Genomic DNA, 26,456 nt, shown 5'->3' with positions numbered 1-26,456 from the left:
AGGGGGACCCAAGCCCGTCCTCCACTCCGGGTTCCAGCTCAAGGACCCTCTCATCAGCAGCCAAAGTTTGCAGTGTCTTAAGCCTTGCTGCCATTTTCCTGAGCCTTTTCCTGCACCCCCTCCTTTTGTGATGTACAGAGCGGCTACTGGCTCCCTTACTGCAGCCCCTTTCGCTTTCTGCTGTCAGCTTCCTGGCTTTATACTAGCCCTGTCTGTTCCTTCTCAGCTGGAGTCCATCTTCATTCAGGGGTTACTGAGGTTACCTAATTTCTTTCCTCCTATCCAGTTAATTGGCCCCTTCTCAGCCTCATTGACCTCTTCTAAGCTAGTGTGAGGTGAACACCCCATTACACTTGAGCAGCCTTAACTACAGGCATCAATATCTGCACCAACTATACAAAAGGAAAGCATAGCAGCAATTGGAAAGTATTGAAGCAAATCAAGTGAATGTTGAAAATGGTTTATGTATAATGTCATCAACCAAAATAATGTGGAAATTTGAAAATGCATATTCTTGTAATCAGGAAAGGAGATTTTTCCCTGAATTAATATTTGCCAGTAAGTACTAACACATTTTAATAGTGCACAGATTAATTGTTACTTTTTACCCTATTTTTGAACTAGCCAACTGCACCTATAATTTGCGAGTTTCTAACAATGATGGCAGTGTGTCATACAGCTGTTCCAGAAAGAGAAGGTGATAAGATTATATATCAAGCAGCATCTCCAGGTAAAAGCTAAATAATTATATATAAATTGTAAAATGTTCAATCCACTCAACAAGAATGTTAATTCCGAACTTGATGAATTACCCCTTCGTCTATACCTTGCCCAGAAATTTAAATATATGTGTAAAAGTAGTGATATTTAAGATGTCTCGTGCATTTTTATTTCTATAAAAGACACTCTTTTAGTTGTTTTCCAATCCATGTCTTAGAGAGGATTTGTAGATGTCACATAGAGTTTATCTACATTGCAACACCTAAACTGCTGTGCTGTGAAAAGTTTAATGGGTTAAGTAATACAAATAAAATTCAAAGGCATATGTTCAGTTAGACAAGCTAACACCCCTGTTTATGGCTCTCTCTGATGCTTCATGCTAACAAAGTATCACAAAAGAAAATCACACAATCACACAATTATGTAGTAATCATCAGGAAGAAAAATGAAACCTCTTAAGTAGGACAACAATTCTGATGATAAGCCCAAAACATCAACACAGAACAAGAAAAGACAATATTTAAAACACCAGTAAACCACACTTCGTACATATTTTCAAATAGATTCTTGCAAAAATCAGTATGAATATTTTGTATGGCAAAGTTTTTAATGAAATATATTTGTTATTTATTTGTATTAAAACAGTGCTTAGGCCCAACAGTCAGATTTGAGGTCCCATTTTTCTAGGCCTCATATCGGCATCATTTTCTGATTCATTGTGATGTAATGAAGAACATGTGATATGTATATAGTCTTATTACTCAGTTATCTGTGTAGTATCTTACACACTGTGCTATTATGGCTCTTTAAATAGGCGCCAGTCTTGAAGCAGAAGACTGACATTTCTAACACAGTGCTATCAGGGCCGGCGCTTCCATTGAGGTGAACTAGGCAATCGCCTAGGGTGCCAGGATTTTCAGGGGGAGGCATTTTGCCGGGAGGGGGGCGGCAGGCAGCTCCGGTGGACCTGCCGCAGTCATGCCTGCGGAGGGTCCGTTGGTCCGCGGCTCCACCGGAGCCGTTGACCAACGGACCCTCCACAGAAATGGCTGCGGCAGCTCCACTGGAGCTGCGGGAGCAGCGCGTGGGGTGGTGGAATGGCCGTGCGCCTAGGGCGCGAAAAACTCTAGCACCGGTCCTGAGTGCTATGGCTCATCAGCTTGAGCAGCGGAAGAGCGACTCATTGAGTCAACAGTATAATGCTGTTACAAAAAAAAGCGAACATCCTTCTGGGATATATTAGCAGGAGTGTTGTAAACAAGACATGAGAAGTAATTCTTCAACTCTACTCCACACTGCTTAAGCCTCAACGGGAGTATTGTGTCCACTTCTGGGTGCCACATTTCAGGAAGGCTGTAGACAAATTGGTGAGAGTCCAGAGAAGAGCGACAAAAATGATTAAAGGTCTAGAAAACATGACCTATGAGGGAAGATTGAAAACATTGGGTTTGTTTAGTCTGGAGAAGAGAAGACTGAGAGTGAACATAACAGTTTTCAAGTATGTGAAAGGTTGTTACAAGGAGGAGGAAGAAATTGTTTTTCTTAACCTCTGAGGATAGGAGAAGAAACAATGGGCTTAAATTGCAGCAAGGGAAGTTTAGGTTGGACATTAGGAAAAATTTCCGAACTGTCAAGGTGGTTAGGCGCTGGAATAAATTGCCTAGGGAGGTTGTGGAATATCCATCATTGGGAATTTTTAAGAGCAGGTTAGACAAACACCTGTCAGGAATGGTCTAGGTAATACTTAGCCCTGCCATGAGTGCAGGGGACTGGACTAGCTGACCTCTCGAGGTCCCTTCCAGTTCTGTGATTCTATGGTTCAGTGATATGTACACTGAAGTTAAAAGTTAAAATGAATTAAATTAACAATAGGTAATGAGGTGGCTCACTTCCAGATACAGTGTAGACATACCCTTAGACACCAGGGTAACATTTTCAGCTATGACTTTGGTTATTATTTCTCTATGGAGGTTGCTCTTTCAACCTAAAGGAAAATAATTCCCCTATGAAATGAAAATCTTCTCCTGTGCTGCCTCTGATGTGTTGTGTTGCCTCCTTTGAAGCAGTGCAGCAGTTAATGGATCAGCTTCTAAGATGTACCTAGCAAAAAGTAGTTTCATGTTTTTCAGTGGGCCTTCTAAGAGGCAAGAGGACTCCAGCACAGGTAGACTGGTAGTGTCAATTTCTTGTATGAAACTAAAACACCAAAAGGGGACAACTTTCCAGAGAATGCGAGAATATTAGAGAAGTTTAGAAATATTGACTATGAGCTACTTCAGTTTTATAAATGTAAATGAATAATAATACTTCCACTCCTTATATAGTAATAAGGAGTGGGATCACAGAATTGCAGCATTGTCCCAATGTTAGATTTAAATTTCAGTAAAGCAAATTTTGGGGAAAACAAGAAATTTAGTGAATAGGGTTCGGTGGAGGAAAGTTTTCAAATTCAGTAAGAAATCTTGAAAAGCACTATAATTAAGAAGGCACAGACTACAGATCCTCTGAAAAGAAGATGACCATTAATAGGAATTGGCCAGTGTGATGCCAGTAGAGGCTACTCAAATATGTGAGAAAAAGAGAAAATGGGAAACTCAAATGGGAAACTTGGGAGGCACCTAAACAAGAATTTTTAGAGTCAGTTGTGGTTTGAGGAGGAAAAAATAAGAGTGTCAGAAAAGCAAAAAAAATTAATGCTAGTCAAAGGTAATAAGGGATTCTGCAAATATAGAAAATGAGAAAGAAAGGGAGGAAAGTACAGTAGGACTGCTGTTAAATGAGGGTAATTTACAATGACTCAGAAATAGCTGAGATCCTGAACTTTTTTCAAGAATAACAAAGAAAGTTTGAGCAGTGAGGAATTATTTATTTATTGATGAGGAGCAAGTAAAAGAATAATTGGAAAATTTGAACAGGTACATATCTGCCTGTCTCTGTGTTGTTTATCCTACAATATTGAAAAGGTATTTAAAACTTGAAAATTCTTTTTCTTGATAGTTTCTCAATCTATAAAAAAAACAATGGAAATTGGTTTGTTGCAGATGAAGGAGCATTGGTCAGAGCAGCCAAACAACTTCATTTTGTATTCACTGGAAGGACACCTGACTCGGTAATTATAGACTCTGTAAGTACATAAAAATTATGTTGCTATTTATTATTAATATTTTGGCATTGATATTAAATAGTTTACATATTTAATACAATTTAGTCCAGTAGGTTTATGCCAAAAAGTAGTTCCTAGTCTCTTTTTTTTTTTTTTTTTTTTTTTTTTTGTTAAAGCTTAAATCTCACTAATAAAAATGTCTTTTTTCCAGCTAGGCCATGAGGAAAGATATGAATTGCTAAATGTGCTGGAATTTACAAGGTAAAGCAAAATAAGCATTTGACATGTTTTGTTTTATATTTTTTAAAGTGTCATTTTGGTGCATATATACTCTGCTGAATTTTTCTTTTATGGATAAAATAGTGGGTTTAGTATAGAGATAGCATAGGTTCAGACTTGAAAAAGACTGAAGGTTTTGTACTTTATTTGGAAACTTTATAATATATACTGTGCTTTAGCTCTATAGTATGTATTCTCGCATTACAGGCGGAGCATATAGCAATACTTATAGATAAGGAGGTTGTAGTCGCCTTTACATTGTAAAAGGTCATATTCAGAGGAATAGAGTTTTATAAAATTTCTCCCTTCCCAGCTTAAATTTGACACTTTTGTTTTCATTTTGGAAGTAAATTTTCTTGGAACTTTGAGGAAAAATTTGTAGAAATATAAAAAGAGTGGAAAAATACACATTTTTAAAAATTCTTTTCTTTTCTTTTTTAAGCTCTATCACCTCAGAGTGATAAAAAAGCTTGAAATTTGACAAGGACATTGTCCCCTGCTGCAATTTTTATTCTTGTGGTACACTGAAAAGTGGTTTTAATTTGGCTGAGTTATGATTTTTTTAAAGTACTTCATGCAAAGCACAATGGCCCAAATTTGTAAAGGTATTTAGGTATTGCTGTGCTCAATATTGTGATGCCTAACTGTTTTTAGGAGATAAATCTCATTTTCAAAAGTGATTTAGGTAGTGGAGTTTAGGCTTCTAAGTGTCTAAATCGCTTTTGAAAATGAGAGGTCCTAACTGCATTGCAATGCTGAGTGCAGCAACTCCTAAATACCTTTAAAAATCTGGCCACTGTCTTTTTGTAAGCTGATGGTATACCATTGTTCCATTGATTGTGTGTATATAAAATAAATAGAATTTTCCATTCAGTAGGTGATCTCTCAATGTTCTGCTGGAGTTGTGCATGTGTGAATTAGGAAGCTAGGTGCAATTTTATTTGTAAAGTGTATCTGTATATAGAATATGCTATGTGAAAGTACATGTTGAAGGACTCAGGATATAAAACCCTTTCCTCATTGAGGAACTGTTTTTACAAAGGCTTAAGCATGTGCTTAACTTAAATGATGTGAATTGTCTGGTTGCTTGCCCTGGCGCAGTGAGGGTGAGGAGGAGTTTTATAAATGGAGGAAGCATTATAATGACCTCAGACAGACCTGAAGGAAAAAGAGAAAGGAGAGAGAGATACATACTCATACCGGTACATCGAGGACTTGCACTGGAGAGAGTTATGATTGATTTGATTAAGGAGAAGGACCACAGAGGGTGGAACTCAAGTGTGACTTTGGAGGCCAGGAATGGTGAAAAGACCAAAGGAGATGTCAGGGAAAGTTGCCTCTAAGAAGAGGAGGAGGATTGCAGGAAAGGGAATTGGAGAAGAATGAGGCCTAACAAAGTGAAGACCAGAGAAGAATGGGCATAGGGAAGAGGGAACTGGTGAAAGAGGAGTAAAGGGAGAGAAGCTGGTAGAAGAACAAAGTGAGAAAATACTAAACAAAAATCAGGTAGGGGAGACTAGCCCAACTGGAAAAGAAACATATTGAAGAAGATGGTTTGAGAAGAGAAATAATGGTATTTTAAAAGGAGAAAATGCATAGAAAACTAGTGGGAGGTGAAACAGGGACACTGAAAAAGATGAAAAGTTACAAAATATAGCTGACTGGAGCATAGGTGAGGAAAGAAACAAAATGACTGAGCAAGTTACTTCATCTATTGATTCTATATATAACCTTCATTTTTGTTGTTGAGAAGTTAATAGGTATGTGGCAAGAAGTGCCTTTGCAGCTCGCTTGACAGTTATAGCAGTGTGCCATATTTATATAGAATGGGAGTACAGGTTTTCCTTCTTTTTTTTCCTGTTCATCTTTACCTGTTTTACAGACTTTATAAATATTTTTAAACCTTCTGAATTGCCAAGAATGGTTATTAGATACCACTTGTACTTTTTGGATAAATGAAAACTACTTACCTGTGAATCTTATTTTCTGAGGAAATGAGTTACAGTAGCATAGCACGTACGCACCCACCCACTTACCTCAGAATTCAGAGTTTTGTTCTTTAATATTTGCTTAGACTTACTGGAGGGCACTAGGGGTCACTATTATTCCACAGCAGAAGTGCAAAATGTTCCCTGTTGGATCCAACAACTTCAGAATTTTGAGCTATGAGCCTTCCCAACATTTCCGTGAGAGGAGCATGCATCCTAAGAGAAGTAATCTATTACAACTTTATACTTTCTGAGAACAAGAATTACAGATACTGTAAGTGGCTTTGTTTTCTTGAAAGATAGGCAGCTGATCCTATGATGTAACTTTTGCAACCCCTTGCTGCCTTCCAGCATAAGCTGAATAAAGGGTTATGTTTGACCTCTGTTCAGGTACAACACACTGCCACACCAAACATCCACAACTAATAGTTTGAAAGGGAAAGTCGGTAACAAGGTATGTAGAAAAGAGCCGGTTGAGGAAGGCACAGTTAACGTTACAGGGCATAGTTTTGAATGCGAAAATTGTGCTAATCATAAGATATATGCCTATGAGTAGAAAAGAAGTGGTCATATACTATTAGGAAGCATAAGTTTTTATTATATTATTCAGTGCTGTGGATGTGATTTTCAACCCTACCAGCGTATGAATATTTGAATGGCTGTGGACCTAAGGCTGTTCCGATTAGCTTCCTCTGATGGGGATCATTGGTAATCCACAATACCATGGTGTGATTCAGTCACCCCTGGAGCAACAGATTTTTGTGGAGCATCTGAAGTCCTGCTGGCTTAGTCCTTTAGCTCTTGTGGTAGACACATGCTTTCAGTGTAAAATATTCCAGATTCTTCTGCCTTTATTGTGCAATGCTATTCTAATTTTTACAACATTGTCAGAGGCCACAAAACCAGGTGACAGTGAGGGGGCATCAGCTGCTCCTCTGTGACATTTTTCAGTTGTTCCAAGGTATTTTTAATGCATGTTTCTTCAGTCACAAGTGCACAGCAAGGCATATTATCAAATGAGTGAGTTGCCACTAATCCTGACAGTGTGAAGCAATGGATATATATTCAGTGCTTTAACCTCTGGCCCACATGTCCATACAGTTGAGTTTGGAAACAGTCCTCAGCTTTCAAAAGCACTCTCCCTCCACATGATAAAGCACACACTGCCATCAATAAACTAATAGAACAGTATGTGATAAAACAGTTTCAGAAAGAAAAGACAGTGTTATACACCTCTACCCCAGTACAACGTGGTTGTGCGGAGCCAAAAATCCCTACTGCATTATAGCTGAAACCCATTATATCAGGGTGGGGGTGGCAGGGCTCTGGTGGTGATTTAAAGAGCTCCGGGCTCCAGCTACTGCGAGGAGCCCCAGGCCCTATAAATCGCTGGTGGAGCCCCGCTGCCGCAGCCCTGGGGTAGCGATGGCAGGGCTCCAGCAGTGATTTAAAGGGCCCAGGGCTGCCTGCAGCAGCTGGAGCCCCAAACCCTTTAAACAGCTGGCAAGCTCTGCTGCTGCAGCCCCGGCATAGCAGCAGCAGGGCTACGGCTGTGATTTATAGGGCCCAGGGCTCCCCGCAGCAGCCGGAGCCTCGGACCCTTTAAAGCACCGCCGGAGCCCCACTGCTACCGCGCTGTATGCGAACTCTTGTTATATCGGGTCGCGTTATAGTGGGGTAGAGGTGTATCTGAAAACAGTGTCCCAGTCAGAATACTCCCAGCTTAGCTCTCTTATTAAAGGCTTTGCCACTGTGCTCATTGAAGTCAGTAGCAAAGCTCCAATTGACTTGGTTGATGCAGGATCAAGACCAAAGAACAAGATGCGTGTCCCCCTTCTGTGAGAGATTGGGCAAAGTGTATGGTTACAGACTCCATGAGTAGTTATACTCCTGTCAGAGAACTATGATAAAAGAATGATTAATCTGACTAATATAAAGATACACAGTGGTAAAACAGAAAATAAAACAAAAAAGGAAAAGAAGAAATAAATGGAAAAATAAAAATAATTTTCCAAAACAAAAACAGTCTGCATTTGTTTCCATATTTTTCTAAAAAAATTGAAAAACAAAAAAAAAATTTTCATGAAAAGTTTCAATTTTGAAAGGCCATTTTTTAATGAAAAAAAATTGTTAGGAAAATTCAAGCCATTTCTCCTTAACAGTGACAAAAGTTAGACATTAACCAGATTCACCAGAATGCCTGCCACTATGAGTTGTTCAGCAGAACAAGACTTTTGCTGAAATTATAGCAGAGGAGAAAAGGGAATTATTTTTTTCAATTTATTTCCTTATGCTGCAATTGATCTAATTTGGAATAGGTTTTTTGCTGCTGTTGCTCCACCATTAGTTACACATCATTCACTATGAGGAATGTACAGGGAGAAAAGATAACTACAGTATTCCACTAAACTGGTGACAGTGGGTTCAGTGGCTGGAATCCCCTTAGGTTAATCAAATTCCTGTGATAGACTAATAATAAAACAGTTTGGGGAGTAGAACCTGACTTCAGTTAGGGGGATCTTATCTGATCATCACAAAAGTGGTTTATATCATACTTGCACACATCCAGATACAAAGTTTGCTTGGATGTATTGAGTTGAGGCTAAAAACAGCTGGGGATAGTTCCACAGTTTTCATGGAGACTGAGAGTCTTAGTGATTATATAAATCATAGCTGAAATGCATGTTGAGTTCAGCCGGTACAGTAGCTACTCCAGAGACAGGCCTAAAATGAACTTGGTTAGCTTAAAGGGGAATGAAGGTGGTGGTAGGGTGATGCGTATACTGTTCCTACCTCATTTTTATCCCAAAACATGCATCTAAATGAGAGCCTTGTTTTGAGTATTATCTTCAATGTGGGGCTGCTCTTATAAGTTGGGTGAACTGAAAAATGGATGCTCTCTCCCTCCCTTTCTCATCCTGGACTTAAGCCAGCCAATATCTTCCAGTTGGGCTTAGCAATGCAAGCAAGGTTGGACGTCTCATTCACAAACTGTGGGTTTTTTTTTTTCAAAACTGGATGACTAAAGTAAGGTTCCTGAATCCATATTTAAGCTCCTCTATACTGCAGTTTTATAACCTCACAGCCCAAGCCCCACAAACCTGAGTCAGCTAACATGGACCAGCCATGGGTGTTGTATTGCAGTGTAGACATAACCAGAGGGTCTTTACAAGAGTGCTCATATTCCCTGTTTACCTTTGAGGAGAAGGATTAAGTTTGGGATTTTTGAAAGCTCTTAACATTGGCCTAACTGCCATTGACTTCAGTGGAAGCAGAGTTATGCCAGTGCAGAGTGTGTTAGAGTGCTGATTGTCCATTCCTTCTTGGACAATATTTTAATAAGACCTTGAACCTAGGATTCATCCTATTAGATATCAAAGAAAAATATAGAGATCTTTCAGTTGCATATGTTTGTTCTCCTAACAAAAGTTTCCCAACAAAAGTTGATTCTAAAGATAGATGACAATAACAGAGGCAGAGGTCACCTCAAAGGTTGGCACTGCCTTTCAGTGATGTCTATTTTTCATCTTCATCACCAGGACTACTGTCTCCATCAAGTTGAGCCTCTCTCTTCAGTTCAAAAGGTTGGAAAAAGGTATCTCTCTACAGACCAGAGAGCTCCAGTACGTCCACCTCAAATGTGGCAATGGCCTGGTCAGTTCCATCTGAACCAGCCTTTACCAATATAATGCACCACCTTGTTCCTACTGGGCATGCTGGCAACCTCCTTCCAGAGCACCCAAGAATTAATATCCTTCTTATCTTCCAAGGAAGTGCAGAAGGTCTCAATCCCCTTTTGCATATATTGCCAGATGCCAGAGAAGAACAGGAGCAGCTGGAAGAGGAGGGACAGGCGCTAGAGTCTCAGGAGCAACATCTTTCATCTCTCAGAGACCTGTTGTCATCCTCTCATGATGAAGTGGTGTTTTCAGGTCTGGTACTGGCACCTGATGACTTTAGAACATTTCAGGAGCTGCTCTCCATCTAAGCTCATCGATACCTGCTAGCGTAGTGCTCCTTATCTATAAGGGCTTCTTATCAGCGGTTCTGAAAGTGGGTCCCAACCTTATTTTAATGGGGTCACCAGGGCTGGCATTAGACTTGCTAGGAGCCAAAGCTGAAGCCCGAGCCCCATTGCTCGGGACTGAAGCCAAAGCCCAAGGGCTTCAGCCCTGGGTGGCAGAGCTCAGATTAAAGGCCCCCTGGCTGAAGCTGAAGCCATTAGTCTTTGGCTTTGTTCCCGCCCAGGATGGTGGAGCTTGGGACAGCTCAGGGTTTGGTCCCCCTTCCTGGGGTCACGTAATAATTTTTGTTGTTAGAAGGTGGTCATGGTGCAATGAAGTTGGAGAACCCCTGTCTTATATCAAGCTACAACCCTGTGGCAGACACCAACTAAACTGCCTCTTCTGGCTAAGGGAGCAGAAAATAAAATGTTGGAAACCCCAAAAGGGGTTTGAATGGTTTTATGTACATTCTACAGTTTATGAAAAGTTCAGACAGATTAAGAACACCCCAAGGCAAAGACTCCAAAAAAATTAGATTTATTTGGAAGAAAGTCTTATTCATCAGCATCACTGCAACTTTGTTCATGGCCATCGCTATGACCACGCACAGAACTTCATGGCTGCAAGCCTCTGGCATTCCAAGAGAAGTGCAAATCACAATGAAGGATTTGCCCCTTGAGGACGCAGACTCATTCAGTATTTATATGGATGACATACTGCACTCCCTCAGAGATTCCAGAACACTGCTTCATTCCTTGGGCATCTACATTTCAGCCCCAAACTATGTACCATTTAGATATCAGAGGCAATCCAGGCAGAAAACACCTATATACCCTCATCACAGATTTTCTGATACTTGCACAGGAAGAAGCTGACGTTTTCTTGGAGAAAACTATCTTCCTTGACCATGGGCTATTCTACACCTGCTTCCAGGCAGCAGGTTTGATGCAAGGATCGAGAGCCATGCTTGAGCTACTCAGGTCCCAGCGCTCTCTTTTGGGTGCCATCTTGCTTTCTTCCATCATGGCCTATGATAACAGACATTTAAGTACTAGAAGTAGTCTCCCTCTGATGGCTATTTCATCTAATTTCATTCCTTACTCTAGGAACTTCCATTCCCCACACACACACTCACCCTCCTTCCCAGTCCCTCTTAGGTAACCTTATGAAAAATAGCTAAAGGAAGAGGTGGCTTCTGTACTTCATCTAGGCGCCATGGAAGAGGCACCTCTGGAGTACAAGGGAAGAGGCTTCTACTCCTGGTATTTCCGTATCCTGAAGAAAAAAGGGGATATTTGTCCTGTCCTAGACCTGAGACACCAGAACAAATATACACACTATCGCAGATTCAAGATGATAACAATTGCCTCCACCATCCCTTCCCTTCAGGCTCAAGACTGGTTCATGGCTCTCAGGCTACAAGATGCATACTTCTGTCAAAGTTAGAATCAAGACTCACAATTTGTCAGACCACTCTGTTTTATTAGCGCAGCGCTCCGCCAATAGCACCCAGATAATGTGAGTACCATGCAAGACACAAACTATCTTATTTATACAGATAAAAGGGCGAGCACTTAACAAGATAACAAAGGAAGCAGAATCTGATAAGTTTACCTGGGCTAGGCATGCATATCTTATTTCCTTACTAACTATTACCAATCGTCTGTTAATGTTTCGCCATTAGCACCCTTGTTTATGCCTAATGTTTCTTTTCCTGGCACCTGTATTTCAACATTTCTTATTTCTGCTTAAAGGTACATACAACATTTCTTTAATCCATTCTTATTTTTACAATTTAATTCATTCTACTTTCACACTTCCATATTTTCATCCAGTCAGCCCACAGGGAAGTACCTGTGATTCACAAGGGGGCCTAATCACTACTAATACAGAGTGCTGCCGTCTGGGCTCTCCACAGCACTGAGAGGCTTTACAAAATATTTAGCTGTTGTAGCAGCACATCTGAGGAGATTGGGCATTAAGTATTATCTATATCCAGACTATTGTCTGATCAAAGGCAGATCTCATCAGGAAGTCACCATAGCCCTGAACTATATTTTTCACCTATTCAGAAATCTGACATTCATGGAGAATTATGAAAAAAGTCTCATCTCATCACAAACTATAGAATTAATAGGAGCCCACATCGTCTTCTGAGAGGTATGTTTTTGATAATTTGGAAGCAGAGTTCTTTTTCTTCAGACTGTAGTCACCAGCATCAAATCATATGCTACAAATACAGTCAGAAACTGCCTCGTACTTGTGGGCAACATGTCAGTTTGTGTGTATGTGATGCCACTAGCTAAACTTCACCCACATCCATTACAAGGCTGGCTAAGATCAGTGTATCATCATACAAGACATCAAATTAACGTGTGAATTGTGATCTCAGCACACAACCTGTCTGCACTGAGCTGTAGTAACACTCCAGGAATGTTTGGATTGAGGTGCACTTCTCCACACATCCACCTGAAAAGATGTTTACCACAACCTGTTCCTGTTATATCTGTGATCAACACCTGGACCACCTGCAGATACAATGGACTTCATCTTAAAAGGACTCAATTCTTCAAGTAAATGTGCTAGAAATATGAGTAGTCACGTTAGCTTACATAGCGTTCCATCCTGTTCTGCAGAATTCTACAGTGCAAATTATTAAGACAACTCATCTGCAATGTACTCTATAAACAAGCAAGGAGGCACCTATGCATCACCCCATGTCAAGAATTAATCACATTATGAGCATGGTGTTAACAACATGAGATAACTCCAATTTCTCTCCATCCTCAGTGAGCAACAATCTGCCAGACTGCCTAAGGAGACAATCTATCACCAATCACAAATTGTCTGTGTTGTTATCAAACCAATATTTCATCATAGATTCGTCAAACCAATCTCATAGATTTGTTTGCCCCAAAAGACAACATGAAATGTACATCTGAGCCAGGACATAGGCAGTTGGGTCCAGTGGTTAGCGCCCTGCTTCAGGGAGGAGTGTTGGGGCCGGGACATAGGGGGCCAGCTCTGGTAGTTTGTGACCTGTTTCAGGAGGATCGTATTCAGGTTACCAGGAATCAGGGCAGGAGTCAGATGAACTGATTTGGATGGGGTCAGATACTATTTGGGTCACCAAGAGTCAGGCCAAGATCAGGGTACCAGGAATCAGGCAGGTCAGAGTCTGTAGGGCTGAGCAAGGGGTCTAAGTAGCAGCCAAGTAGAGCCCAGGTGCGCAGACAACTTTTTGTTCCTCTCTTTGGGTTTAAATAGGAAGCTCTCACAAATCAGATGTCCCAGTGTTCCTCCTCCAATCTGGGCCCAGGGGAGACCTCCCTGATATAACTTCAGGTTTCATGATCTCTGCACTCAGGGCCTGTCTTCACTACGCAGCTAAATTGACACCACTGCTATTGATGCAGCTATGTTGATTTAGTGGGTCTGGTGCAGCACTGTCTGGCAGCCTACATTTTGATTGGTTTCATTCTACTGACAGAGATTGTTGTCTACAAGTACAAGGGTGTCTTTTGCTAAGTAAAAAGCTTTCCAAATGGAAACTTACTCTTCTAAATAGAAAATATTTTCAGATTTGTGTAGCCCAACACAACCTTGACTCTTGAAGACCCTCACAGCAAAAATATTTAACTATATTCAGAGTCTGAAACACTCTTGACTCTCTTTCAGTTCCATGAAAATCTACATTGCAGTGATCTCGGTATGCCACCCAGTAGTAGTGTTATACTCTGTGTTTATACCTCATAGTACTCAGATTTCTAAAGGGATTATTGCATACTTTAGGAAATCCCTTTTGATATGGGATCTTAACATTGTCCTTAGAAATTTTATGGTTCCCATTTTCATTCCTCTTTCTGAATGCTCTTTAAACCTCCTTACTTTTAAGATGGCCTTTTTAGTCACTGCCAGGAAGGTTAATGAACTCCAAGCTTTCATGGCAGACCCACTTTATGCAGCATTCCACAAAGATAAGATGGTGGTAAGACCTCACCCCAAATTTATTCCCACTGCTCTGTCAGACTTTAATTTGAACTAATCTATTAATTTACCTGTTTTCTTTCCAAAACCCCACTCCTTCCTGAGAGATCAGAAACTCCACACTTTGGACATTTCAAAGGTTTTGTTAAACTACCTTAACAGGACAAGGCCTGTGGTTCTCAGAGATACTGTTGTCTATGTGGATCCCTCCATCTTCATTTTTTTTCTGAGACCTCCTTATCTAGGATTCTGGATTAGTGAGGGAACTGAGAGATGGTTGTGGCTGCTCTACCCTTTATGCGACTGGGTGGGGGAGCAGGAGAACATGCATAGTGCAGGCATGGACCAGTGGAAAGTACTGTTCAAAAGATTCTGATCCTGTGTGTGCAGGGTGTATGTGCTCTTAAAGTGGGATCCCACAGACAACAACATCTTGAAGAACCACAGGTGCTACAAGGATAACTACTCATCTTTTCTTCAAGATAGTCTCTGCACATTTCCACCTTTGTATGTATCCCTTGATGCCTTTGAGGTTCAAGAACCTTCTATAAAGCAGTGCCCTTTGGTGATGTGTAAGTGTTCTCTCCTGGCCCAAAATATTTAAAACTTGGGTTATAAAAGGTCTGAGCATCCCAACCACCTCACTTCCTCCTTTTCTAGAATTAGCTGTGGGTATTGGAACCTTCTGTGCATTGCTGGAATGAATTTTGGGGGTTTAAGCCAAAACTCCCTTAAGTTATAATATAATGTATAAGCTAGGTAGTTGCACATTTAGGCCCAGATCCTCAGGTGTTGCCAAGGTATATCCAGTGCAGGACCCAAAAGAGGGGAAGGACGGCACAAAGGTGACTTAAGGCAACTTTTATGCCTCCTCCAGCCCACCCTAGTTCTGAAGGCAACTGAATGCTGGTTCAGCCCTCATCATAAGTTAGAACATCCTCAGGGTTATTTTAATTTATGGCTGCTTGTAAAGGTTCCCTAGGGGTCATTGTGCTGTCTGGAGATGGACAGAACACAATTCACTCTAGGCAAGCTCCATTCTTTTCCCAGCGCATCTCCAACATATCCTGTGTTCCATTCAGCAGTACTTGTGGCTAATGGGGTCTTGGTGTCTTGCACCTATGACACACCTCATGCCCATAGAAAGAAGGAGCTGAGGTGGTCCAAGATGCATGGCCTTTTTTGCAAACTTGCTCCAAATATTTTGTACTCTATGAGGGCACTCATTAGGTGTCACTGGGTACTGCTTCACCGAAGGTTCCTGCAGCTCAGTGTGCCCTGGAATGCTTCCTACAAGTGGGGATGTGCAGAGAGAACACACTCAAAGGACTACAGTTACTATGGTAAGTAACCATTTTTTTCATCATTTCTGCCCCCAATTTCATGAAGGAGGAGGAAAAGCCAGTGGTAGGACTAGTAGACATGATTATTTCATTACCTCTGATTTATATACAATAAGTATGATGTGTATTTATAAATATATATGCATATAAATGCACATGTTCAAGTTTTCTGTTTGTTTTATTGATGGATGAAAAAGGTTGGTGATGTTGATGGACTGCAATTTAACTCTCTTCCAGCACTAGAAAAAGAATGTCTGTGATTGTTCGCACACCAACAGGGAAATTAAGACTCTACTGTAAAGGAGCTGTAAGGTTTATTTTATTTAAATTACTATACAGTAATTTTTAATCTGTTAATTTGTAAATGAATATGCTATAGACATACAGAAAAATAAATAATTGAAATAATTACAGTCTGAAGCTATTGCACGATCAGCTGAAGTCAGATCATCTAAAATTAAAAAAACTCCAGGTTTCAGTCATGGCTTTTTTCAATTTAATTAGCTGTATTATATATTAAAATGTTATGTGTCAGGATTAAGGTCTTAATTGTGAGTTGTACTACATGCCTGTCTGGAAAAATAAGAACCCTCCGCACTGTACATCTCTACTTGGGATACCCAGACCACTGCTCACCCATTTATTCCTTCTCTGAAGCAGATGGGAAGGGAATTGCTGGGGAGCCTGACCTCTACCCCCTGTTCACCAGCCTGAGAAGGAGAGAGGAAATAGTAACTTACTGATAGTATTAGGTCAACAGTAAATTGCTGTTCCCTTGGAGTAAGGTATGTCTGAGTCACAATGCATCCTAGAATGGTGCAGTTTGCACACCATGTGCCTAAAGTGATTCATCAAAGGAATTACTGATATATAATCTGAAATCAGTTTTAATTAGGAAAGAGATCTTGGAGTCATAATGGATAGTTCTCTGAAGACATATACGTAGTGTGCAGCGGCAATCATAAAAGCAAACAGGATGTTAGGAATCATTTAAAAAGGAATAGAGAATAAGACGGAGAATATTTTATTGCCCTTATATAAATCCATGGTATGCCCGCATCTTGAATACTGCGTACAGATGTGGTCTCCTCATCTCAAAAAAGATATACTGGCATTAGAAAAGGTTCATAGAAGGGATTTGGAACAGGTCCCATATGAGGAGAGATTAAAGACCCTAGGACTTTTCAGTTTGGAAAAGAGGAGAGTAAGGGGGGATCTGATAGAGGTATGTAATATCACGAGTGATCTGGAGAAAGTGAATAAGGAAAACTTATTTACTTGTTCCCATAATATAAAAACTAGGGACCACCAAATGAAATTAATAGGCAGCAGGTTTAAGACAAATAAAAGGAAATTCTTCTTCACACCGCACAGTCAACCTGTGGAACTCCTTACCTGAGGAGGTTGTGAAGGTTAGGACTATAACAGGGTTTAAAAGAGAACTAGATAAATTCATGGAGGTTAAGTCCATTAATGGCTACTAGCCAGGATGGGTAGGGAATGGTGTCCCTAGCCTCTGTCTGTCAGAGGGTGGAGATGGACGGCAGGAGAGAGATCACTTGATCATTGCCTGTTAGATTCACTCCCTCTGGGGCACCTGGCATTGTCCACTGTTGGCAGACAGGATGCTGGGCTGGATGGACCTTTGGTCTGACCCAGTATGGCCATTCTTATGTTCTTAAAACCAGTTCTTCAATATTTATAAAAATTGAATACAGGATTGCTGATATTCCACATTCCTTATCCTTCCAAATGAAAATTAATGAAATAATGTCATTGTGTAACTCTATGCACAGCTTTTTTGTTAGCCAAGTAGAAGTGAGAATGAAAGCTACTAAGCATCAGTTTCACTCTGTACTTAAATTGGGGTTGAGGGGGGGAGAGCAAAGGAACACGAAGGGTGGAATAAGGGGAGAAATGTATGAAAGGTGAGGAGAAATAAAAATACAGAAAAACCCCTCAAATAATTCCAGATTAGGAGAAGGTGTAGAGATCTACAGAACTCAAGGGCTCAGAAAGTCCTCTTCTTTTCTCTCCTTCAGACCAGAAATATGCTTCTATTTGTGTTGCTTGGCCCTGAAATACTTTGATATAGTGTTACATATTTTTCTGCCTGTTTTCCAGAATTTCTGTTGTTGTTGTCACATCAGTGAAACCTGCTTGCTTTGCTTTATTGTATCTTTGTTCTGTTTGCATTGTAGGACACAGTTATTTATGACCGTCTGGCCGAGAGTTCCAAATACAAGGAAATTACTTTAAAACATTTAGAGCAGTTTGCTACAGAAGGTGAGTAATAGTGCTTGATATAAAACAATATGAAATAAAACCTCTCAATTCTCATAGGTACTATAAATTTCAGCATTTATTATATTGTAAGAATTTATTATATGTATGTTTATTAAACTCCTGTAGCCTCTGAAAAAGATGGTCCTTTTCCTGACGAGTATATGAATATAGACAGATAAAACAGTTAGACTCGGCCTAAGTAGAGGCTTTTAAAATTCAGTTGTGCTGTTCAAATGTATTATGAAGACACAGTAGAGAGTCCATGAAATTAGAATGCAAACTCTTTTGCGACCTTTAATTTTGATCTCTCCCAACCTCTGACTTTTTGGGAGGAGAGGAAAGAGGTTGGAGGGAGTGGGATGAGGATGGTTCAGGAATCAATGTTGACACTATGATGGCCTTGCACAGAGAGGCAATCCATCCACCCTTTGACAGTTAAGTTCATTTTAATGCTGCTTTACATTGCAGGAATGAATCCATTACTGATAACTCTAGGGAGTCCTCCTATAGCCACCACAACTGTTATGTTTCTGTATCCCCAGTGGTCTAGCAGAATCATCTCTAACCACTATTCAGTGACGATTAAAGGGATGTGGATGCCCTGTTTGGGTTCACAAATAAGAATCTGTAAGTGGCCTGAAAGGCTGTCTATAAAGACAATAGGTACCTATCCTCATCAAACAATGGACACTTTAAACAAAGTTAAAAATCACTAGAAAACCCCACACTTTAGATGCAGGCAGAAAACCACCTCTGCAATAGAAAATAGTGATATCGTGTACACCCTTGCAATAGTGCTTTGCTCTTATATAGCACTTTTCATCAGTAGATCTTAAAAGCACTTTACAAAGGAGGTAAGTATCATTACCTCCATTTTACAGAAGGGGAAACAGAGGCACAGATGTAAAAAACTTTCTGAATGTCACCCAGCAGGCCTGTGGGAGAGCCAAGAATGGAACCTAGATCTCCGGAGTCCTAAGCCAATGAGCCACAATGCCTCCCAGATACTGCTCTGAGATCTTTCTGTGTCTGATAGAGGAAAGCAAGTTGATCATGGGTTATAGCATCATATAGTAAAGGACCATAGTATGAAATTCATCCATGCAATAAGAAAAGATGGATGGGTAAGGAACAAAATTAAGGTTATTACAGTAAACTCAACTGCAAATGTTCTTTCATTTTTATATAACTTTAATAAAATTTGTTTCTAAGTTCTTTAGCAAAATGCGTAAGTTATTTTAGATTTATTTTACTAAATGTTCATGCAACAAATAAGAACCAAATTAAATTATCTATATTTATAATTATCCATGAGATTTTAATGGTCCGCCCCCTGGGTGCTGTAGCATTGAAAGTGAAGCATAAACAATCTATTGTTAGCTCCTTTTGCAGAACAGATTGCAGGATTTTCTGGTTGTATGGTAGATAATATAAATTAAGTTCTTGTTCCTGAGGAAGTCCAGAGCCCCTTCTCCCTGTTTTGGTCCCAGATCAGCTAAATGGCTCCAGGCTGCTCTTCCCCCATTCCGCAACTTCACCTTTAGGCCAAGGGGATGGGGTAGAGATGGACTGGATTGGTACAGTTGCTGGCCTGATGCGGGGGCACTGTCACTCCAACTAGGTTTCTTCTGGTATTAACCACTCAAGCTGGGCTCTCCACATAGGATGCTCTTCTTCCTCCTCTCTCTTGGCAGTTCCTCCCAGTGAGGGGGAAAAGTAGTTTTGTATATCTTGGGTACTTGTATGACCCCTATTGCCACAGTAAGTGAGTGGCTCACAATCCTGAATATCTTTGGTCTCACAAAATCCCTGTGAGGCAAGGAAGTACTATTATCCCCATTTTATAGATAGAGAAGTGAGACAGAGAGGCTAAGTACTTTCCCCAGGGTTATACAGGAAGTCTGCAGCAGAAAAAGTACTTGAACCCCAGTCTTGCATGTCCTTTCTCATAGAATCATAGAATATTAGGGTTGGAAGCGACCTCAGGAGGTCATCTAGTCCAATCCCCTGCTCAAAGCAGGACCAGCACCAATTAAATCATCCCAGCCAAGGCTTTGTCAAGCTAGGCCTTAAAAACCTCTAAGCATGGAGATTCCACCACCTCCCTAAGTAACTGATTCCTGTGCTTCATCACTTTCCTAGTGAAATTAGTGTTTCCTAATATCCAACCTAGACCTCCCCCACTGCAACTTGAGACCATTGCTTCTTGTTATGTCATCTGCCAGCACTGAGAACAGCCTAGCTCCATCCTCTTTGGAACCCCCCCTTCAGGTAGTTGAAGGCTGCTATCAAATCCTCCATCACTCTTCTCTTCTGCAGCTAAAAAACCCCAGTTCCCTCAGCCTCTCTTCGTAAGTCATGTGTACCAGCCCCCTAATCATTTTTGTTGTCCTCCGCTGGACTTTCCAATTTGTCCACATCTCTTCTGTTAGTGGGGGGACCAAAACTGGATGCAGTACTCCAAGTGTGGCCTCACCAGTGTCGAATAGAGGGAAATAATCACTTCCCTTGATCTGCTGGCAATGCTTCTACTAATGCAGCCCAATATGCCGTGGGCCTTCTTGGCAACGAGGGCACACTGCTGACTCATATCCAGTTTCTCGTCCACTGTAACCCGCAGGTCCTTTTCTGCAGAAGTACTGCTTGGCCAATCGGTCCCCAGCCTGTAGTGGTGCATGGGATTCTTTCTTCCTAAGCGCAGGACCTGCACTTGTCCTTGTTGAACCTCATCAGATTTCTTTTGGCCCAATCCTCCAATTTATCTAGGTCACTCTGGACCCTATCCCTACCTTCCAGCATATCTACCTTTCCCCGCAGCTTAGTGTCATCTGCAAACTTGCTGAGGGTGCAATTAATCCCATCATCCAGATCATTAATAAAGATGTTGAACAAAACCGGCCCCAGGACCGACCAATGGGCACTCCACTTGATACCAGTTGCCAACTAGACATTGAGCCGGACAATCTAGCCAGCGTTCTATACACCTTATAGTCCATTCATCCAATCCATACTTTTTTAACTTGCTTGTAAGAATACAGTGGGAGACCGTATCAAAAGCTTTGCTAAAGTCAAGATATATCACATCCACTGCTTTCCCCATATCCACAGAGCCAGTTCTCTCATCATAGAAGTCAATCAGGTTGGTCAGGCATGACTTACCTTTGGTGAATCCATGTTAACTGTTCCTGATCACCTTCCTCTCCTCCAAGTGCTTCAAAATGGATTCCTTGAGTACCTGCTCCATGATTTTGCCAGGGACTGAAGTGAGTCTGACTGGTCTGTAGTTCCCTGGGTTCTCTTTCTTCCCTTTTTTAAATATGGGCACTATATTTGCCTTTTTCCAATCATCCGGGACCTCCCCTGATCACCACGAATTTTCAAAGATAATGGCCAATGGCTCTGCAATCACGTTAGCCAACTCCCTCAGCACCCTTGGATACATTAGATCTGGACCCATGGACTTGTGCATGTCCACCTTTTCTAAATAGTCCTTAACCTGTTTTTTCATCACTGAGGGCTGCTCACCTCCTCCCCATACTGTGTTGCCCAGTGCAGCAGTTTGGGAGCTGACCTTGTCTGTGAAGACCGAGGAAAAAAAAGCATTGAGTAGTTTAGCTTTTTCCACATCATCTGTCACTATGTTGTCTACCTCATTCAATAAGGGTCCCACACTTTACCTGACCACCTTTTTGTTGCCAACATACCTGTAGAAACCCTTCTTGTTACCTTTCACATACCTTGCTAGCTGCAATTCCAATTGGCCTTCCTGATTACACCCCTGCACGCGCTAGCAATATTTTTATACTGCTTCCTAGTCATGTGTCCAAATTCCACTTCTTGTAAGGTTCGTTTTTGAGTTTAAGCTCACCAAAGATTTCACTGTTAAGCCAAGCTGGTCGCCTGCCATATTTGCTACTCTTTCTGCACTTTGGGATGGTTTGTTCCTGCACATCACTAAGGCTTCTTTAAAATACAGCCAACTCTCCTGGACTTCTTGCCCTCTCATATTAGCTTCCCAAGGGATCTTGCCTATCAGTTCCCTAAGGGAGTCAAAGTCTGCTTTTCTGAAGTCTCTTGCTCTTTCTTTCCAGTCCACTTTCTCACTTTTACCCTTTCTTTCCCTCCTTTTCTCTGTGTGGAGTGCATGAGTGCAAGTTTTTAAAATCTGTGAGCACACTTAATCCTATTGAGCTGATAGGTTTTAAGATTGCCCTGAAATACTCATGCATTCCACATAGAAAAAAACAACTAGGATAACAGTGGTCCTTGCTCCCTGAAAGTTTCCCAGTCTTCCTCTCCATGATTCCTGAACCTTATAACACCTTGTAACATGCACATTTTGTCAAAATCATCCTGGTCAACACCAACTCTTTCAAAGACAAATCTCTACTGTCCAGGAACTTACCAATTTTACTTATCTGCCTACCCCGTTTATAGAGTAATCATCATAGTACATCTAAGCTCTGTGCAGTAAACCATAGCACAAAACCTTATAAATAGAATTAAAGAACCAATAGAAACAAATGCATGCAAGAAGCCCTTGATTTTTTTGTTTTGATTGTGTGTTCCCTGATGTCCAAGGGAATCTATTAGACCTTCCGTTGGCAGCAAGGACATTCTTAATCCTAAATTGAGGCACTTATCTTTAGTAAATAGGGAGTTATGATCTGGCCAAATCTTTGGAGACCTCTTACACCAGGAAGGCCTATTTCTATTCCATTATTTTAGAGATTTCTTCTCCTCTCTTTCCCCTGTTTGTATCATCAAGCAATTGATCCCTTTGGTTGCTGTGGTGGTTTCCTTTCACGATCATTGTATGATGGCCTAAGTGAGAGGGAAGGGGGAAAAAAAAAAGCTAGCCTCAGGTGTATTCCATATGTTTTTTCTTCACATTATGATTTGCATCAGGAGTGTTTGGGTAGCTCTAAATAATCGTATATAGTGCCCACAGTATCATACTCAGAGTATCATACTAGGAAGGAAACCTAAAATAGGAATAGGCTATGGAAATAAACAAAAACTTGTCAGATAGCTGATAGTGCAGCAGCCTAATGCTCCTGATGAGTAAATCTTTGACTGCATGGATCTCAGTTTCTGGGCTGCTTAGAAACTTTAAAAAAAAATGTACTGGTCAGGACAGCTGAAATGTAACATGATGTGAAGGTCTGCCTTCCAAATCTAGGATACTGGTTTGAATCAAGGCTATCTAGGTAGTGTTTATTCTCTGATAATCCACATGACATGAATCCAGGGTCTCAATGCAGTTCTTAGTGGATAATTGTCCTCCTCCAGATCACCAGCAAAATTGGCAATCTCAGCAGAGAGGTTGGGGATTGAGCTGACATGAAAACTGAACTTTTGTGCCTCCTCTAGACATAGGCCTGGTCTACACTGCGGGGAGGGGGGGGGGGCATTTGATGTAAGATACGCAACTTCAGCTACGGGAATAGCGTAATGAAGTCGACGTATCTTATTTTGACTTACCTCCTGTCCTCATGGCGTGGGATCAACAGCCACGGCTCCCCCGTCGACTCCACTTCCGCCGCTTGCTCTGGTGGAGTTCTGGAGTCAACGGGAGTGCATTAGGGGATCGATCGCTACCCGCCGATCCGGCGGGTAGTCTGGACATACCCATAGTGTACTTCTGTGTCCTTGTAGGGAAGTGTGCTCTTGCACCTCTCGTGTCTTTTTCTCCAGACCAGTCAATCTGTGACCTGACAAGCATGGAATTCACTTGTTTAAAAAAAAGTGTTCTGCCCTCTGTAATGCATTAAAGAAGAATTCAGTATTTATTATTGCACCAAATTTAAATACTGCCAATAACATTACAACTTTTCTTTCATGTTTCCATTCATGTGACAATATAGTATGTCCTTGGCATTTGCTACACATATTTGCTGCGTTGTTCAAAATGAAGTGGTTAGCATTGCTGGCATTTACATTTAGACATTTTAAAAAATTCCATGTTAATACCCATTTAGGTGAATGGAAGAACTGTATAATTCTCTGTGGTCTTATTCCAATCTGTCAAGAAGGAAACTCAATAAGAGTCTCAATTTTTCATTAAGATTCTTTGCAATCAATACGCCAGTAAATTTATTTTTAAAAATTAAAGTTTAGATTCTGGAGAACAGCAAATTCCTAGGAAAATCCTAGCTCTTTAAATATTCCACTCTCATTGTTGTTTTTCCACTTCATCATCTGATTGGTGGATTGTGAAAAGATTTTTAGAAAGATTTTAATATCCAAGTTATTCAGTCCTTCCCACCTTTCTCTCTCCCATTCATCTTTCTGGATCGATCTCATGGGACTCTTCTTATGAGAAAAATTCAGTCCATTTCCCAGTGTAATCTTTCTGCTAAGTTGTACTGACAGTAACAAAGCCCGGGTTCAATATCTAGCGTTTCCTCTTAACATTACAAAATAGAACTGGCTTGAGGCTCCTCCCAATAATATGGGAAAACTAAACACCATCCCTGGCACCCTAAGAGGCAATACTTTCCCACTCACAGAAACGGTCTGTGTATAACAAAAGAAAACTTTTATTAAAAGGAAGAGGGAACTCAGCATTAATTTGGGAAAACACCACAACAACAATTCAAAAGTGTGCAAACCACAAGTAAATACCCACCCCACAGTGCAATGAGTAGTGTCCTTTGCCTCAGTTTCCCACCTGTGGTATGGAAGTCTGACAGACTAATGTCCCTTTAACACATCACTCCCCTTCATTTCTTCTGCATGCCATTCATAGATGGTTGTCCAAAGTTAGCTAAGTCCCAGAATTCAGGAGTGTGTTCACATGGTTTCACTTCCTACCCCAGAAAGAGGAGAGGAGTCGTCGAGGAGTGCTGCTGCTCAGGGCTGCTGCAGCTGTTATCACTGCTTGTTGCCACCTTTGCCTCTACTCACTGCTGCTGCTTGCCGCTCCTGTAATGTCATGTTTTAAGGTTCCAGCGCTTAGCCCAGTTCTTAGTGATTTCAGCTTTTAGTGATTTCAAAGGGTAGCAGGGAACCTCACTGCTAGTGCAACCTCTCCATCGTCTTTCCCACATCAATTCTAAGGCTCAGCCTGTAGACCTGCTCATCTGTGATTTCAACAATAGCAATGACTGAGCAGAAAAAAGGACTGTCTGATCAACTCTGCCTTTAAACACTGGAGAGGCAATGGCCAAACGATATCTAGGACTCCTTAAACAGAATCCACACTACCAGATAGGAACACCTCTCCCCATCCCCTCTGCTTTTCACTTAGCTTTTCCAACACTGACCCCTGCTTAGTGAGCAGGGTTAAAGTTAGGGTGACCTTCTCAATTGGGGCATGCTAATTACAGTTCTGCTGCCCTTTACTCATACAATAAGGAAAACAACATTTCATTTCCCCTGCATTCAATACTAAACTAAATTTTAACTCAAAACATCAAAAATTGATCACTTTGGCAAAACTGGTCTGTGACCTCCACAGAGCAGGTCATCATCATCATGTTCCCATTACACCTCTGGTATTTAGGGCAGCAACGAAACTCCTCCACTCCTGTCTCTTTTTGGAAAGTCTTTCAATGGTTCCCCAGCTGTGCCCCAGGTTTTTCAGCTCAGCTTCCATAGCTTTTCGCCATGTTGCTTTCAGGCAGCCTCATTTTCGCTTGCCTACAGGTGTCCATCTTATTGCTACTCTGATGATGGAATCAGTTTCCATCCGAAACACATGGCCAATCCATCTCCAGTGTATCCTAGTAATGATGGTGCTCGTATCCTCTTGGCTGCACTGTGTCAATAGATCTTGGTTTTAGATTGTTCTGGGCCAGAAGATACGGAGGATTTTTCTGAGGCAGGTTTTATGGAATGTGTGTCTATGAAAATACAACCTGCTTCTGAGATTTTTTTCCCCAGTTCATCACTAGATGTCAGGGGAGAGCTCATTCAAACCCTTCTTACATCAGTCTAGGATGACCACACATAGTTTCATAGAGCTATAGGGCCTAAAGGGGCCACCAGACCAGGTAGTATGACCTCTGTATACCACATGCCATTGTATTTCTCCCAAGTACCCCTATGATAAGCCCAAAGACTTCAGTTAGACCAGCAGCTTATCCAAAACTCTTTGCTTTGTAGTTTAGGATTGAGTTGTACATTAGCTCTGATCCTGCAAGCTCTTAAGTTTCATAGGATTTATTGAAGGTCTGCAAGATTATAGCTCTACATCTTGGAGGACATATTGAATATTTGGATAACTGAGCTTTGGATATAAATGTCAGTTCATGTTTAAAGCTTGCATGTACTATTTGGGGGTTGGCAAAAAGAGGGCTGGGGCATTAGAGGAGTAATATGATCCTTTTTGCTGTTAGGAAAGGCCAGAAGAAACATAACTATTTTTTAAAATGTAAATGTATGCATTTTAACTTTTTAAAGCTCCTATGTTTTGGGTAGATCGGTATCTGCTCCTTTAGCTCCTTACTGACGAGTGAGGAGAAAAAAGCCCTTGTTACTGCTGATATTGAATAAGAAAACAAGTCAGGATGGGGACAAGAATCTGTCACATTTCTCCAGAGACCCATCACTCCACGGTACAAGAAATCCAGGCCAGAATGGCTGTAGAAGATTGTTGGAAATATTTGAAATTATTAATATGGGAACCACCAAACTCTAATTTAACCATAAATTCTTCATTAAATCCAAAGGCTTATACAATTGCTCTACACACGCCAGAAAAGCTGAAATAATAAGCAATTTGCTACATCCAAACAGTAGC

The 26,456-nt window shown here is 41.0% G+C and overlaps 1 protein-coding gene across 5 annotated transcripts in view; it reads left to right on the top strand.

The window, feature by feature from the left end:
- The window catches only part of ATP8A1 (ATPase phospholipid transporting 8A1), a 254,637-nt gene that overhangs the window by 106,623 nt on the left and 121,558 nt on the right, over positions 1–26,456 (top strand). For all 5 annotated transcript variants that reach the window (XM_030563157.1, XM_030563155.1, XM_030563159.1 and 2 more), the window contains 5 exons: positions 625–730; positions 3,762–3,844; positions 4,035–4,084; positions 15,662–15,731; positions 17,626–17,710. In XM_030563157.1, the coding sequence (XP_030419017.1) occupies positions 625–730; positions 3,762–3,844; positions 4,035–4,084; positions 15,662–15,731; positions 17,626–17,710 (394 nt within the window). The remainder of the gene's footprint in view (positions 1–624; positions 731–3,761; positions 3,845–4,034; positions 4,085–15,661; positions 15,732–17,625; positions 17,711–26,456) is intronic.

Source organism: Gopherus evgoodei, chromosome 5, assembly GCF_007399415.2.
Source record: "Gopherus evgoodei ecotype Sinaloan lineage chromosome 5, rGopEvg1_v1.p, whole genome shotgun sequence".
In the NCBI taxonomy this organism is placed as follows: Eukaryota; Metazoa; Chordata; order Testudines; family Testudinidae; genus Gopherus; species Gopherus evgoodei.
The sequence above is the reverse complement of the archived record's forward strand: the minus strand, read 5'-3'. Positions and strand labels throughout refer to the sequence as shown.